Source organism: Halichoerus grypus, chromosome 2, assembly GCF_964656455.1.
Source record: "Halichoerus grypus chromosome 2, mHalGry1.hap1.1, whole genome shotgun sequence".
Taxonomy (NCBI): domain Eukaryota; kingdom Metazoa; phylum Chordata; class Mammalia; order Carnivora; family Phocidae; genus Halichoerus; species Halichoerus grypus.
In genome coordinates this window covers 188,490,910-188,508,536 of record NC_135713.1, presented here as the reverse complement: position 1 = coordinate 188,508,536, position 17,627 = coordinate 188,490,910, and the positions used below count along the sequence as shown (strand labels likewise).

Below are 17,627 nucleotides of genomic sequence, written 5' to 3'. Positions count from 1 at the left end.
AAGTGAAAGAGATTATGCTATATAATGGAGATGAAATTCAAGACAGAATCCAAAGAAGTTATCTCAAATCCCTATCCATTCAGTATTGCACCAGGGATTTCAGCCAATGGAACTGCTGGTCCGAAACTCACATTATAAAATTTTATTCCCAGTCCCAGTGTTTCAAATGTTTATAAAATTGTGACCTTAAAATGTAAGTAAATAAGAGAAAACAGATTCCATCTCAGAAAAGAAGACTTCTGCAGCTTCCTTGTCCCTATTCTGAAGTGTAACCCATGAGGGTTTAGTTTCCCAAGAGACTAAAAGATTGTAACCTAGAAATTGTATTTCACTTGGGGCCCCTGAGTGGCTCAGTGGGTTAAGTGGCTGCCTTCAGCTCAGGTCATGATCCCAGGGTCCTGGGATAGAGCCCCACATCGGGCTCCCTGCTCAGCAGGGGAGTCTGCTTCTCACTCTCCTTCCTCCTCCCTGCGTGCACTCTCTCTCTCTGTCTCAAAAAAATAAATAAAATCTTTAAAAAATTGTATTTCACTCTTATTATTATTACAGGTGAAAAATAGTATCCCCAATCTAAAAATGAGGCATAGGAAATGTGGAGAAAGCAAGTTTCAGGAAATCAAAGATCACAATTCCAGATCTTGATAGCCAATTTGTATTTTGGCCTAGAGGGCACAAATTATGCCCATCAGTTATATAAGGTGACTTTTCAATTTGCACACAAGTAGACATAGTTCATACGCACACACATGCCCATACACACACACTTTAAACCCAGTATACACCTCACTCCTCTACCATGTGAGCACAGCAAGACCATAAAAAGCATTGCAAAGATTGCTAACTACATGGAACATTTTTATGATGGCACAAACAAATAAATGGCATTTAATGAGATGTAATATGAATTTTAAAAGGATATATAAACAATTTCCAATACATAGGAGCAAAATCTGTGGGAATATTATTTTCATTATTTGTAATCAGTTGTATCTGTAATTACTGAGTGGCCAAATTTTCTCTGCCTTTCCATATTCTACCAAAAAGACAATGCTTCCTCTGAAGATTTTTTGAACCAAGCATTTTATCCTACTGGCACATGGAAATAGTGCCCTTACTTAGTAACCTGAAGTTATGCCTCTTTTATGAGGCATAAAACTCTTCTCAGCAAACAAACAACGCTAATGAATGTTCATATGAAAACCCGCACCAACAGTGATAAATAGAACATCCGGTACATTCTGTAAATACCCATTTTGCGGGCTGTATAAAAGTCTCAGGAGGGAAAGAGACTCTGGGAGCCTGTCAGCTAGAGTTTTGCAACTCGTCTTTGTTCTTCGCTTCTAACAGGATGACTTCCGAATGTTCCCCCACGTGCTGCTCTTCTGAATCCTGTGCCAGGGCTTCTGAATGTGTGTTTGCTCCAACCTGCTCCGTGGAAACCACTTGCCTCCCCAGCACCCCCGCTACATCCAGATGCCAGACTCCCAGCTTCCTATCCAGGTCTCGCTTGCCAACTGGTTGCCTCACACCATGCTACTTTGCTGGGAATTGTAATACTCTGTGCTTGGTGGGGAACTGTGCTTGGTGTGAGGATGGAGTGTTCAACAGCAGCGAGAAGGAGACGATGCAGTTCCTGAATGACAGACTCGCCAACTATCTGGAGAAGGTGCGTGGCCTGGAGGAGATGAATGCAGAGCTGGAATGCAGGATCCGAGAACAATGTGAAGAGGATATCCCACTGGTGTGCCTCGATTATCAGCGTTACTTCAACACCATCGAAGAGCTCCAGCAAAAGGTCTGGTGTTTCATTGCCCTATGCTCCACCCTCCCAATCTGTGATTTGCTTTATCTTTATACAAAAAAAAAAAAAAGGCTGTTCTATGGAAGTCCCCGCAGGGAAAGGGGTCTTCCAAGAGGTAGTGTGATGTAGAGCAACGGGTGGTGGGCTGAGAGTCAGCAAACATCAGCATTACCTGCGGGGTTGCCAGTAATCATTGAGTGGCCAAAATAAACTCACTCACATCTAGACTTTATCAACCAGAGAATGAGAAAAAACTGCATTATACCTAAAGTTATTGCTGTACGTAACACTGGACATTTATATTTCCATCTTTAACACAGATATTGATATTTCATCTTTTTAATCATGTAATGTCACCCTAGTAATCGTTTTCTTTTTTTACTGATGAATTTTTATTATCATGGATGGGGACAGAATCATAATACAAACTACCTATGGAGAAAAATTCAACTGCCAAGGAATATTGCAAAATGCCTTAGGCCACTGAAAAACGAACCCTTTTTTTTCTATATTTCTTTTATAAATTGGTCCTGCTTTTTTCTCCATGGAAGCGACATGGTTAATAAGAAAAATAGGCTGAATGCTATTTTATACTTTCTTATAAAGACTTTTAAAAGATAAATAATGGCATAGTTGTTAAATAGATATTTAGGTTTCTCTCAAAGAGCCCTCTATTACCTATAACTAACTTACTCACCAGATCTTGTGCACGAAGGCAGAGAAATCTAGACTTGCTGTTCAGCTTGACAACTGCAAACTGGCTGCCGATGACTTTAGGTCAAAGTAAGTTAAATTTTAATTTGAAAATAATTTATGGGGCGCCTGGGTGGCTCAGTCGTTAAGCGTCTGCCTTCGGCTCAGGTCATGGTCCTGGAGTCCCGGGATCGAGTCTCACATCGGGCTCCCTGCTCAGTGGGAAGCCTGCCTCTCCCTCTCCCACTCCCCCTGCTTGTGTTCCCTCTCTCACTGTGTCTCTCTCTGTCAAATAAATAAATAAAATCTTTAAAAAAAAAAAAAAAAAGAGAAGAATTTATGGCTGCCTCTCTCTCTCTCTCTCTCTGTCTCTCTCACACACACGTGCGTGTGCACACACCACAAATATTCTCTATATAAGCTTTATTTTAAGCTAAGAATGCTCCCAAAGCTCACATTTATGATTTGGGATATGGCTTCCTTGAGCCCTTGTGTCACTCACCAGCACGCCCAGCACTGTGCACAGTGTCTAGCAAAGTAAGCACAGTCTGCATCTCTTTTGCTGTGAAAGGTACGAGTCGGAACTGTCTCTTCGCCAGCTGGTAGAGACAGACATTGGCGGCCTGCGTGGGATCCTGCATGAGCTGACTCTGTGCAAAGCTGATCTGGAGGCCCATGTGGAATCTCTGAAGGAAGATCTCCTTTGCCTTAAGAAAAACCACCAAGAGGTGAGGAAAGTGGTAAAATTGCTGAACGAATGTAGAAGTGACAAAGTCAAACTGATAGATTTCGTGTTGTGTATATAAATCGAACTGGGCAGATATTGCTAAAGCTGGAACGAAATTACTCAAGGCACTGTTACAGGATTTTTGTTCCCTTAGTGCCCGCGGTTCTTGGTCACGCCGCTTCCAAGAATGAAGAGGTAAACCAGACGAAGAGTGGTGGGCAGCAAAGCAAAGTTTATTGAGTGATAGTATAAAGCTCCCGGAGTGGGAGGGGACCTGAGAGGGTGGCCGTTTTGGTGTTCAAATCTAGCGGTTTTTATAAGCTCTTTCGAGGAACTGTCTTGAGCGTCCTGAGTGTGGGTCACCTGTGGATTGGCTGTTAAGGTGTGCCAACCAGGGCTTTGATCATGCACCTGTCTACCTATCGGGTTATTGTTCACATGCTGCTGGTCTTTGGGGCTGACATCTGGAGACTACCTGCCTCAACTTGTGATAGTAACCAATGTTTTATGGTTAATTGTTATGTTTCAGGATGTTTTGCAAAAGTCACTCCTGCAGAGGCTGCGAGATAGGATGCTATTGTGGTCTTGTCTATGCTGTAAAACAGTATGCTAGTGCGGTTTTGTCTTAGCTGTCCCGGGTCCCTGTTTTCTTATTAGGGACCCTGGCCAAGTGTCCAATTAACCTCTAACAGCACTAATGTTGTTCAGCCTGATCACTCTGGCATAGCTTTGGATGTACGTGTGAAATGGCCCCCGGCCAGTATCACATGAAAGAACCAAACTGCTCACCTGCCATTGCTTTTGTGAAGGAGGTAACTTTACAAATGGCCTTCCTTAGAGGCATTATGCCACATGTAACTCTAATTCATAAGGTATGAAAATCAGGCTGACAAACACAGAGTGTGAAGGCCATTTCAGAAAGGGGATAACATCTTATGCAATATTTGGACCAGTATTTTAAAATATTCTATGTCTATAAACTTTTTAAAATCATAAAATATGAGGATATGATTATCTCATGTTGATGAAGCTACAAAGTGAGTAGTTGAATGATGTAACAGTGTATTTTCCCTTTGAGCATGTGTTGATCATAATAGCATTTACTGAGACCTTCCTATGTGCCAAGGACTTTCATAAGTGCTTTATATGAATGTTAACTCATATCTCTCACAATAACTCTCTGGGGAAGGCAAAATTATTATACCCATTTTGCAGATGCAGAAACTGAGTGATGAAAAGAGATTCAACCTAAGCAATCTGAATCTAAATCCCACACTTTTACTCACTTCTCCAGAAATGGGATGCCCTTGGGATGTCAAAGTAGATTTTTTTCCCCACCCCCCTGTGACTTTCTTTACTCCATTCCCTCTTCCAGGAGGTCAACTTGCTTCGTGGACAGCTGGGTGACCGACTCAGTGTGGAGCTAGACTCTGCCCCCACCATCGACCTCAACAGGGTCCTGGACGAGATGCGTCGTCAGTATGAAACAGTGCTCGCCAACAACCACAGAGACGTGGAAGAATGGTTCGCTGTTCAGGTCAGCACCCGAAGCAAGAAATGACAGGCTTCCAGACTTCTGCCTTCTTTCCATCCTCTAATCATACCTGTGTTTCAGACCGAGGAGCTGAATCAGCAGCAGCTGTGCTTCGCGAAGCAGCTGCAGGGCTGCCAGACAGAGATCCTGGAACTGAAACGCACAGCCAATGCTCTGGAAATTGAGCTCCAAGCACAGCAAAGCCTGGTATGGAAGGGAAAGACAGCTCTGTTTTTCTCACTGAAGAATCAGACCCTGAGATGCTATCCCCTCTTCCGTAACCCCAAGGAGAGACCCACAATTCACGTGGCAGAAAGTCTGAATTTCCGATTTGCAACGATTGTGTTTCCTTGCCTTTCCCAACTACTGCTGTTTACCTAACTAGAAGCAGAAGTGATAGGTCAACAGCTTGTACTGCCCCAACGGGATGCCCTGACCTTCCCTCCTGGGCTTGAGCATGATCCTACAGCACCTTCCAGAGACAGAGAGAGAGAGAGAGAGAGCAGGAGGGCAGGAGCAGAATGAGAGTGGAACCTCTGAGCCAAAGGCACTCAAGCATTCTGGTGGGTTTTAACTCTCTTTTGATTCAGGCCAATTTCCCAAGCTCATCATCATATAAAAGAATGGCATTCAAACATTGTATTCTACCATTACCCTAAACTTTCCCAGGATCCACACCTCAACCAGACCCCTCATTGCACCCCACTCCACCAAGCAACAAGAATACCATGCACTGGGGGTGCCTGGCTGGCTCAATTGGAGGAGCACGCGACTCTTGATCTCGGGGTCGTGACTTCAAGCCCTACATTGGGCGTAAAGATTACTTAAAATAAATAAACAATTTAAGAAAAAAAGAATACCATGCTTTGAAGATCACCCTAGCCAGTTCCAGTCGAACAGCACTGTCTGTGCCACGTTAGGCCCTATAGAGACTATGTGGGTGAATAATAGCTGCACTTTCATCTTGTGAGAGCCTTAAAAGCCTCACAATAACTTTATGGGGTAAATCCCTTTATTAACCCCATTATACAGATGAGGAAGACTGAGATTCAGATTAAGTAGCAGAGGTCATGCAGTTTTCAAGAGACAAAAGTGGAAGCTGGATCCAGCTGGTTCCAACCCAGAGCCTCTTTTCTATACGGCTCCTCCCTGCCTCAAGCCCATTCTCAGTTTCTCCTCTCAAATGCTGTTGATCCTCCTTAAGCTACACCAGTATGTTGCAGGTTGCAGTGGGCATCGTGGTGGTAGTAATAACTAACGCTTATACAGCTTTTAAAATTTTTCCAGGCACTGTTCAAAGTGCCTTACGCATATTAGTTCCTTTAATCCTCACAACCATCCTATGAGTTAGGTACTTTGCATTGCCCATTTTTTATAGAATAAAACGGAGGCTCAGAGAAGCTAAGTCATTTTCTCAAAGTCACATAGCAGCACTAGGGTAGAGCCAGGATTTGAAAACAGGCACTCTGGCCCCACGGACTATGCGACACAGCCCTTCTGAATACACTCTTTTCCTTCTGCAGACAGAATCTCTGGAATGCACCGTGGCGGAGACGGAGGCCCAGTACAGCACCCAGCTGGCCCAGATGCAGTGCCTGATTGATCACGTGGAGGCCCAGCTGGCTGAGATCAGGTGTGACCTGGAGCGGCAGAACCAGGAGTGCGAGCTCCTGCTCGACACAAAAGCCCGGCTGGAGTGTGAGATCAACACGTACCGGGGTCTCCTTGAGAGTGAGGACAGCAGGCAAGCTCCACATGATTATTCTCAAAATCCCCCAAGTCACAAAGGGGCTCATGCAGGAGAATCCTGCTTCCTCAAGATCTGCCCGAGGTGAAACCTCGCTAAGGCATTAAAGGATCTCCTTACAAGAGTAAAAAACAAAAACGGCTGAGGCTAATCACATGACAGTAGAAGTGTTTAAAAGTATTCTAAGTTCTAAAGCAGATCAAGTATCGTATCTAAGATTCCATGCTGGGGCGGGGGGGGGGGGTCTCCCTTTGTTCCTGCCTTCCGCCAAGGGGAAGTCAGAAACATGCATAAGACGACATTTGCAAAGTGGAGTAAACACATAAAACTGTATTCAGCTAGCACAGCTGCCGTGAGCATGAAGCGGCAATGCTGGGTCCAGGCCTGAAATAGGCTGAAGTCAAATGTTACTCGGCAAAGGGTATGCAGAACATCATTTGCAGGGCAAATTTTGGCATGATCTTTCTTGAGTTGAAATTTTATCTGGCTTTCCCTTGTTAAGCTTGGTTCAAAATTTCCACAGGCTTCCCTGTAACCCGTGTCCTGCCGTAAGCACATCAAGCAATACGTGTGAGCCATGCTCGGCGTATGTGATTTGCACGGTCGAAAACTGCTGTACATGAATGCTAAACCCCCCGCACGGCAGACGGAGGAATCAAAGCCACAGTGTCCTGGAAAGGAGATGGGGCTTCAATCAGAGACATCCAAGCCTGAAAGTCAAGAAGGCGTTTCTACCCTAAAATTGACCTCTAAACATCCTCACTTTATTTCTGCTTTATCATTTCCTCTCCAGACTGCTTATTTGTGACATTCTAGGAGTCTATAAAACTTTCTTGCTAATCTCCAAATAAAATGTGTTTCATTCCTTTAGCATGGTAAATATAGCTTTGTGGCTTAGAACTGTGGATATAATATCATGTGATGCCAAGGTAATGGCCTAAACCCGTGGCGATAGTTTGATTTTGCACAAACTGAAGCTGAAAATAATTTTTAACTCCTCAAATACAAATAGATTAATCCATGCAAAATGTCATATATCTTGGAAGACAGTTGTATGTATCTTTCTGAGAGGAAATTTAGGAATAAATATTATTTTATTTAGGATTCCTTTTTTTTTTTCAATTTGGCACATGAAAGGGGGAAAAAAGTCAGTTACAATTCCACACCCCAAACACATCCATTGTCAGTATTTTGGGAACTTCCAGCTTTCTTTCTTGCTTTCTTGCTTTCTTTCTTTCTTTTTTAAAAGGTTTTATTTATTTATTTGACAGAGAGACAGCGAGAGAGGGAACACAAGCAGGGGGAGTGGGAGAGAGAGAAGCAGGCTTCCCGCGGAGCAGGGGAGCCCGATGTGGGGCTCGATCCCAGGGATCATGACCTGAGCCAAAGGCAGACGCTCAATGACTGAGCCACCCAGGCGCCCCTAGCTTGCTTTCTTATAATAGGTTTTTCCATATGGTGGCAATCATATTTACATATGCACATAGTTGAGTAACCTATTTTTTCACTGTGTCATGTAAATATTTTCAATCCCAATAAACATATAAGATTGTCTTGTGACCATTATTTTAGTGGCTGAATAAAATACCATAAGGTAGGGACTCCTGGGTGGCTCAGTCAGTTAAGCATCTGCATTGGCTCAGGTCCTGCACTGGGCTCCTTGCTCAGCAAGGAGCCTGCTTCTCCCTCTGCCTGCCGCTCCCCCTGCTTGTGCTCTCTCTCTCTCTCTCTCTGACAAATAAATAAATAAAATCCTTTAAAAAAATTTTTTAAATAAAAATAAATAAACAAAATACCATAAGGTACATTGGTCTGTTATTGGACATTTGGGGTATAAAAATAATTATTCACACACATTTAAAAAGCAAAACAGAGAACTCCACCTCCAGAAAATGAAATAGATGTATATTTCCTCATTCCTCTTCCTAAGTTTGGCTAAAAACCTGAGAAATTACATATAAAACAAATATAAACAGACTCTGAAAGGTTGAAGAAGACCAACTAGAATCACATCCAAGGAACAGCAAGGTGGTGAGTTCCCTAGGTTTTCTTTTGGCCTCATATATCCTGTGTTGGGAGCTGGAGAAACCAACAACCCATAAACACCAGCAGGTGCAGACAGAAAAAAAAAAAATCTCCAAGAAGAGGATAGTCAAGGGACATGAAGGGAGGTAAGGTTTCTATATTCACCTGCAGTGATGTCAACACCAATAGAGCATGATAAGGTATATGTGTGTGTGTGTGTGTGTGTGTGTGTGTGTGTGTGTGTGTGTGTGTGTATATACATATAATGTAATACCTTAAGCAACTACTTAAAAAACTATGCAAAGAAATACACTTAAAACATTATAGATAAATCAAAGTGGAATTCTAAAATATATTCAAGGAATCCACTGGAAGGCAGGAAAATAGGACAGAGAGATGAAAAAACAGAAGGAATAAACAGAAAACAAAAAATAAAACATAGACTTAAGCCCTACCATATCAATAATTATAGCAAATGGAAACAGTCTATATACACTAATTAAAGGAGAGAGATGGCAGAGTGGATAAAAAGAGCATGATTACATGCTCTCAACAAGAAGCTCAGTTCAAATACAATGATATAGGGAGGCTGAAAGTAAAGTATTGAAAAAAAAAAATACACACTTGTTCATAGCAGCTTTATTTGTAATAGCCAAAAACTGGAAACAACCAAAATGTTCTCAAGATTCAAGGCCATTATGCTGAGTGAAAAAAGGCAATCTTGAAGGGTCATATATTTTTTTTTTTTTTTTAAAGATTTTATTTATTTATTTGACAGAGAGAGACACAGCGAGAGAGGGAACACAAGCAGGGGGAGTGGGAGAGGGAGAAGCAGGCTTCCCGCCGAGCAGGGAGCCCGATGTGGGGCTTGATCCCAGGACCTGGAATCATGACCTGAGCCGAAGGCAGACGCTTAACGACTGAGCCACCCAGGCGCCCTTGAAGGGTCATATATTATATGATTGTGCTTATATGACATTCTTGAAATGACAAGATTACAGAGATAGGGAACAAATCAGGCATAGCATAAAGATCTTTGTGGTGATTGAATAGTTGCATATCTTGAGTACTGTGGTGGTTACATGAATCTACATATGTGAAAGAAACATACACATCCCGTGTGTGTGTGTGTGTGTGTGTGTGTGTATTATATACACATTGTATCCATGTCAACTTCCTGACTTTACAATTGAACTATATTGGATCAAGGAAGATAAAACCACAGGAGAAAGCTAGGACACATGGGATCTCTCTGCACTATCTTTGCAACTTCCTGTGGATCTATAATTTTACATATTATATATATATATATATATACACATATATATTACATTATATATGGAACTATAATTTTCAAAATGCAAGTGTTCTTTTTAAAAACATATAGTGGAAAACTGGAGGGAAGTTCTCCTCTTCACTTTTCTATTTTGTGAATACTCAGAAATAAAGCATATAATAATCATTAATCCAGGATAGGCTTAAAGAAAAGTCAAGTTGCAGACCTAAAATTTTAGAAGTGTTTATTAATTTATGTTAGAAGTGTTAATTAATTAATAAAGTGTTAATCACTTTCTTGATTTTAACAATAAAAAGTAGTGAAAATGCTCAAACTAAAATATTTTCCAGATGAGTAAACCCAATAAATATTTGTCAAACCCCGTTATTCTTCTGGATAATGAAATCGGGAAGAAATCTAATACTGTAGTGTCATAAAATCATAAATCTCAGCCACCCGGAGGTTTCCACCATATCAATCCCTGTCTGCATCCGCCTATTCTCGGCCTTTCCCATGGTTTCTTTTCTGCCTTGGTCAAAACTGTGGGGGAAAAAACCCAAATAAATAAACAGACAAACAAATATATAATATATATTTATTATATATATTTGTATATAAATATATCTTATTTATTATAAATATAAAATATATTTGTTTATTTGATAGTTTATATGAATATATAAATAGTATTATTTATTTAATAGTTTCTTCAGCATCTGTAATAATTTCCTATGAGCTATATCCAATTTCCTCTCAGAAAAATACACAACTACCTTCCATGATCTACAACATTTTTGCATGGATTCATTCATCTATTTGTATTTTCTGAGTTAAAAATATTTTCAGTCTGGCTTAATGCAAAATCAAAGTGGAACTGAAGTAGGAAAATATCTTTAAGATAGAATGGCCGCCTTGGGAGCTCTCATGTTACTTGAAGCCTTTCACAGTTGCTTTTACAGTTTTGCATATTATTGCACTAAACATTATGTTAAAGACATAGGTTAATTCTAGGGGCACCTCGGTGGCTCAGTTGTTAAGTGTCTGCCTTCGGCTCAGGTCATGATCCGGGGGTCCTGGGATGGAGCCCCACATCAGGCTCCCTGCTCAGCAGGAAGCCTCCTTCTCCCTCTCGCATTCCCCCTGCTTGTGTTCCCTCTCTCGCTCTCTCTCTCTCTCTGTCAAATAAATAAATAAAATCTTAAAAAAAAAAAAAGACATAGGTTAATTCTAGATCTGACCTCTTCTTGGGTTGGCCACCCAGTTCCAAATGGTGCTAGGATGGGAGGCCTCAAGCTTTTTTTTTTTTTTTTACCATATCGCACATGTACTGGCCAAATGTTCTTTCCTTTCTACCTTCCAACAATGATAAAAACTTCTAAAGTCCTAGCAGCATTAAATATATGTCTACTTTGGAGTAGAGTAATAGATTTATATTTGCATGGCAATAAATATGTTTTTAAATTCGGTTATTGGAAAAGTATAAACCAAAATTATCACTGTTACAAATCTGGATCATTATGTACTCTATAGTTAACCAAACAACCCACAACAAATTAATTGCTGATGATGATGATAAATATTCACAAATGACTGAATTATACACAAAGAGCAAAGATTTCCATCATTGAAAACTCTGACATCCCAAAACAGTACTGAGAAGCCTTCCTCCAAATTGTAGGAATTCCATCCTTTTCCACGTGGACATATGCAGTAGGCATTCCCCTGGGTTGTCAAACACTGAAATGTCCATGTTACTTTTGGATGAAACAATAAGACCTTCCTCGGTAAAATCTAGTAGAGTCTTAATTTTTAGTTAAGAATATAATATCTTCGTAGCTTTAATAATGCACTAAACAAGATACCAGTAATTTTAGCACTCAGTGTTGCATAAAAATTATAATCTAAAATATAATGCATCACTCATCTATAAGAACCAGCAAAAAGCCTTGCATTCTAGGTTCTGTGTATAGCCCACCCCATAAAACAATGGCCTCAAAATTTGCCTGCTTTACATGCAAGAAGCATTCATGACTCAAGGACTCAGGCTCCTCATAGTGTATATTTGGTATTTACAACTCATGGATTCCTTGCTGGCCCTACAGAGGTGATATTTCCTATATCTCAGCTACTGATCTCAGGCTGGACCTAAAGCCCATCCTTCCTCTCTCCTGCACAGCCTCTTTCCCAGAAGGCTCCAGCCAGGACAACGCTGTAAAGGGAACTCCTTTCTATCACTCTCAGACTTGCTCTTCCAGCATCTGGAACATGCTGCCTCCCCAGCCCCTGGGGCAGGGAAAGAGACTGCCCAAGGGTCTTGAGCTAGAGATTAAAGGCCTGGTTACTCCTAACTGCAAGGGGACAAGAAAGAGTCATCTTCCCATGTGCCCCAAAGGAGAGGAGAACCAAATACGGGTGAGTGCTGAATTCTCTCCCAGAGCAGCGTAGAAACACCTAGATGAAGAAAGGTGGAGGAACCCTCAACAATTAACATGCTCTGGAGCAACAAAGCAAAGAGAGCTTAAAGAATGGCAAGGGATACAGTTTGGCTAGAGTGTAAGCGGTGGGTTCAGGGGTCAAGGGATATGAGGTAGAGTCAGCTGGGTCAAGACTTTGGAGTGTCTTAATTGCCAGGCAATCAAGAATTTGCACCTTGCTTTGTAGAAAGCATTTCTGCACTGGAAAATGGTGCTATGTTAAGGCAGATAAAGAAGCTCTTCAAGATAGACTATATCATAGAATTTTTTTTTTTTTTTAAAGATTTTATTTATTTGACAGAGAGAGACACAGTGAGAGAGGGAATACAAGCAAGGGGAGTGGGAGAGGGAGAAGCAGGCTTCCCGCCGAGCAGGGAGCCCGATGCAGGGCTCGATCCCAGGACCCTGGGATCATGACCTGAGCCGAAGGCAGACGCTTAACGACTGAGCCACCCAGGCGCCCTATATCGTAGAATGTTTACAGGTTAGGCAGATTGCCAAAAGTTAACAAACGAGCTGGTGGTAGCAAATGAAAATGACAGACACCGAACGCTGTCTCAAAAAAAAAATGGTAATGAAAGAAGGAAGAAGGGGTCCCTGGGTGGCTCAGTTGGTTAAGCATCTGCCTTAAGCTCAGGTCATGATCCCAGGGTGCTGGGATCGAGCCCCGCATCGGGCTCCTTGCTCAGCAGGGAGCCTGCTTCTCCCTCTCCCTCTGCTCCTGCTTGTGTTCCCTCTCGCTGTGTCTCTCTGTCAAATAAATAAATAAATGAAATCTTAAAAAAAAGGAAGGGAGGAAGAAGCTGCCTTCATGGCTGAAGTGCTATACAGTTATCAGTAGGATATATTTTTGGATCAAGTAACAAACACGCTTACAGGGAAAGGAAAATTGATCAGGCAGTAAAGAAGATGTGCAAGATGCAAGAAAGGAGGAGTATAATTGATGAAATGTGATACTGAAGGAATCAAAGAGGAATCAGCTCCAGAGCACAAAGAAAGCAGTCAGCCATGGAAGGAAGGAAAAACTCTGCCTGAGACACACAAGAGAAGAAAAGTGATAAGATGGAGAAAAGTGTACAAAAACAAAAATACAAAATAATTATCAAACTCTCTTTCTGATTCTGAAAGTGATACATCCAAGTTGTGGAATGTGTACAAAAACATAAAGAAGAAAACAACATTCATCAATAGTTACAAAATTCAAAGAAGTCCACTCTTAACATTTAGATATCTTTCCTTCTGATCCTTTTTATATGTTTTTAAATTATTACTATTTCAAATGCTGTTATTTTTAGAGTCAAATTTATCCATTTTTTGTGGTTTCTTGATTTTGAGTCATTGTTATAAAGGCCTTCCGCACTCTTATTTTATAAAAGAATTCTCTTATATTTTCTCCTAACACATCTATGACTTCCATTTTTCACAAGAGAATCTATGATCCATTTGTAATTCAGGTATATGAATAAAGTAGTGAGCATTACTAGAGCGACTCAACTATATCAAATCTTAAATTTTTATGTTAACCATACTTTATTGGGATTTAATTTTCATATAATAAAATGCATCAATGGAAAGTATGCAGTTCCATGAAATTTGAAAACATACACTGTCATGTAATCGTCCAGATCAAGATATAGACTAGCATACCAAGATGTAAAATATCAACCTTGAGAGTTTCTTCATGCCCCTTCCCAGTCAGCTCACCTCCATCACAAGGAGACAATCACTATTCTGATATATAATGCTGTAGAGGAGTTTTGCCTGTTTTTGAAGTTAATATAAATATAATCGTGCTGTTTGTACCCTTTTGTGCCTTACTTCCTCAGGCTGACATAATGTTTTTGAAGTTCTTCCATGTCACTGTAAATACCAATAGTTCATTCTTTTTTGTTATTGAGTACCAATCTATTCTATGAACATACCAGTTTGTTGATCCATTGTCCTGCCTGTGAGCAGTTGGGTTGTTTCCAGTTTGGATGCTATTAAGAATAAAAATGCTACAAGCATTTTTATACAAGTCTTAGTGTGGTGTGTGTGTGTGTGTGTGTGTGTATATATATATATATATATATATATATATATATATATATACACTCAATTCTCTTGGGCACAAAACTAGTCGTGAAACTGCTGGGTCAAAGGGAAGGTCCTTTATAAAATAGTGAATCTTTTCACCCAGGAAGTGGCTTGCCCTTTTGCTTTCTTCGTGGTATATTTTAACCAACAAAAGATTTTAACTATGATGAAGTCTAATCCATTGTTTTATGTTTAGTGTTCTCCGTGTGCTAGAAGTCTTTGCTCAGCACAAGTTTATGAAGATATTCTCCCACGTTGCCTTCTAAAAACTCCGTACATATAACCTTCACATTTAAGTGTTTAATCCATCTTGAATTAATTTTTATATATAGTGTGAGGTAGAGCTCAAGATATAGTCATTTCTTTTATACGATTATCTAACTGATTGGCAACATTTATTGAAAACGCTATCCTTTTCTCATTGACTTACTTTGGAAACTTTGTCAAAAATCAACTGACCACATGTCTGTGAGTCTGTTTCTAGAACCCATATTCTTTTTCACTGATCTATTTGTCAACCCTAATGCCAATATCACACTTACTATTGTGGCAGTTTAGTAACTTGTTTGAATTTATACTTTTATAAAAGTATAAAAGTAACTTGTATGAGTTTTATACACCAGCAAAAAATGAAAGGCTGTATACATTTGTTATCAAACTGCGCTTTTTTTCAATCTGATAGGTAGAAAGATAAAATGATATCTCAGTGTAGTTTAAATTTACATTCCCTTTTTTATGAGTGACACAGCATTTTTTCTAAGGCACTTTTTAAATTGAGTGCCTTTTGTATTTTCTTCCTGGTCATTATCTACGGTGTTATTGCAAATATGCTTTCCCAGTTTGTCATCTGTCTTCTGATTTTAGAGGATGTGTTTTTTACCAATGTACAAGTTATTCTATGTAGTCAAGTTTATAAGTTTTTATGGTTTCTTTACTTTGGTCATTATTAGAAAGGCCTTCTTTATAAAGAATTCTCATATTAGTACAGTTATGATTTCATTTTTTCACATTTGAATCTTCGATTAATTTGTAATTTGTCAGGCGCCTGGGTGGCTCAGTCAGTTAAGTGTCTGCCTTCAGCTCAGGTCATGATCTCCGGGTCCTGGGATCGAGTCCTGCATCAGGGTCCCTGCTCAATGGGGAGTCTGCTTCTCCCTCAGCTCCTCCCCCTGCTCCTGTTCTCTCTCTCAAATAGATAAAATCTTTTAAAAATTTTGTAATTTGTCTTTCTATAAGGCATGAGGTATGATTCCAACATTTCCTGCCCCACCTTTGACCTCAAGTGATACAGAATTGTCCCCAAACTACATATGATACTCTATCTTTTCCCCCACTGATTTTATTTTATTTTATTTAAGATTTTATTTATTTATTTGACAGAGAGAGACACAGCGAGAGAGGGAACAAAGCGGGGGCAGCGGGAGAGGGAGAAGCAGGCTCCCCGTGGAGCAGGGAGCCCGATGCAGGGCTCGATCCCAGGACCCTGGGATCATGACCTGAGCCGAAGGCAGACGCTTAACGACTGAGCCACCCAGGCGCCCCTCCCCCACTGATTTTAAATGTCACATTTATCATATACTAAATCCCAATCTGTGAGGAGGTCTATTTTTTTTTTTAATTTTTTAGAAGATTTTTATTTATTTATTTGTCAGAGAGAGAGCACAAGCAGGGGGAGTGGCAGGCAGAGGGAGAAACAGACTCCCCTCTGAGCAAGGAGCCCCATGTGGGACTCAATCCCAGGACTCCAGGATCATAAGCCAAGCCAAAGGCAGATGTTTAACTAACTGAGCCACCCAGGCATCCAAAAGAGGTCTATTTTAGACTCCTTATTCTGTTCTATCCATTTGTCTGGTTATTCAGGCATGAATCCTATACTATTTTAATTATTGAGGCTTTAAAATAGGAAGGACTAATCTCTTGGTGACTTTTCTTTTTTAGAATTTTCCTGGCTATTCAAATTTGATTAATTTTTTCTCATAAAACTTCAGAATTATCTTGTCTGGTTGAAAAAAATCACATTTTGGGAGGATCTCAATAAATTTATTGGAATCCAAGTTAAATTAATGTAGAATCAATGACATTTTTATAGTGATGAATACAGTATTTCAGTCCAAGAACATGATATATCTTTCCATTTATTCTAGCTTTCTGTTCTTCAGTGCATTTTAATATTTTATACATGTAGTTTACCTTTCCAACTGAATTTATTCCTGTGTATTTTATATTTGTTGGTGCTCTTGTTAATTACTGTGTTTTTTCCTTACATTATGTGATATGCAGGATAATGGGCCCCCAAAGATGTTCATGTCCTTATCCTACAACCTTTGAATATGTTAGGCTACGTTACAAAGGGGAAGTAAGGCCGATAATCAGCTGACCTTAAAATTAGAAGATTATCCTAGATGATATGCATGGGCCCAATATAATCACAAGGTCCTTAAGCGTGGAAGAGGGAAGCAGAAGAGTTAGTGTCAGAGTGATGCCATGTGAAAAAGATCTGCCACTGCTGGCTTTGAAGATGGAAGGGGCCACGGGCTGAGGAGCATGAGCAACCTCTAGAAGCTGGAAAAGGCAAGGAAATTATTCTCTCCTAGAGCCTCCATAAAGGATCAGGAACAAATAACTTTCTTAAGAAAATGCTGAGAAAGTATTCCTGAGAAAAAAAAACACATGCCTTTAAACAGATCATGTTTAAACAGCAAACATAAGCCAACACCATGACAAATTTTTAGCTAATGTAATTCCACAAGCGAACACTGAGCACTAAAAATGTCATAAAATGTAGGCTTTGGAAAACCAAAAGGTTTCCAAAGCCTCTTTTCCAAGAAATTTCTTGTTAGCAATCAAACCCTACCTGGCAAACTGAAACAGGAATCTAGTAATCACCTTTAAAAAGGGTCTTATTTAAAACTAACATTTTAACCCATACTCACAATGTCTGAACAATGAAAATGGGAAAATCAGTGGGGCAGAACAAAATAAAACACTGATTTCTAAGTTCTCCAATAATTATTAGGTATTAATAGTTTCCCTTTTCTAGAGAAGAAAGGAAAAGAAGGATGAACTCATTCCTGATCAAGCTTAATGCCAGGTGGAGAGGTCAACAAGGATTTAATGAACTTAACATACTCACACCTACTTAATAATGGATGCTGTTAGAACTGTGACGACAGTTCCTTTTGAAGACTTCATGTGAAGCTCTGGATCCAATGACAAGTGGTAGTTGTGATGGGTCATAACTTAGTAACAGCCTCAATGCACATTTTTATGAGAC

General features: G+C 40.2%; 1 protein-coding gene across 1 annotated transcript; it reads left to right on the top strand.

Annotated features, from left to right (window-relative positions):
- Positions 1 to 1,348: 1,348 nt before the first annotated feature.
- On the top strand, positions 1,349 to 7,125 carry KRT40 (keratin 40). The gene is made up of 7 exons (XM_036068543.2): positions 1,349 to 1,795; positions 2,502 to 2,584; positions 3,066 to 3,222; positions 4,597 to 4,758; positions 4,837 to 4,962; positions 6,279 to 6,499; positions 7,026 to 7,125. The coding sequence occupies exons 1-7, from the start codon at positions 1,349 to 1,351 to the stop codon at positions 7,123 to 7,125; spliced, it is 1,296 nt and encodes a 431-aa protein (XP_035924436.2).
- The last annotated feature ends 10,502 nt before the right edge of the window (positions 7,126 to 17,627 follow it).

Bases quoted from the DNA above. Each gene is read 5' to 3' on its own strand.
- KRT40 (XM_036068543.2), top strand. From the start codon at position 1,349: ATGACTTCCGAATGTTCCCCCACGTGCTGCTCTTCTGAATCCTGTGCC. The intron at 2,585-3,065 runs GTAAGTTAAATT...TTGCTGTGAAAG, and splicing joins GCCGATGACTTTAGGTCAAA to GTACGAGTCGGAACTGTCTC. The intron at 4,759-4,836 runs GTCAGCACCCGA...CCTGTGTTTCAG, and splicing joins AAGAATGGTTCGCTGTTCAG to ACCGAGGAGCTGAATCAGCA.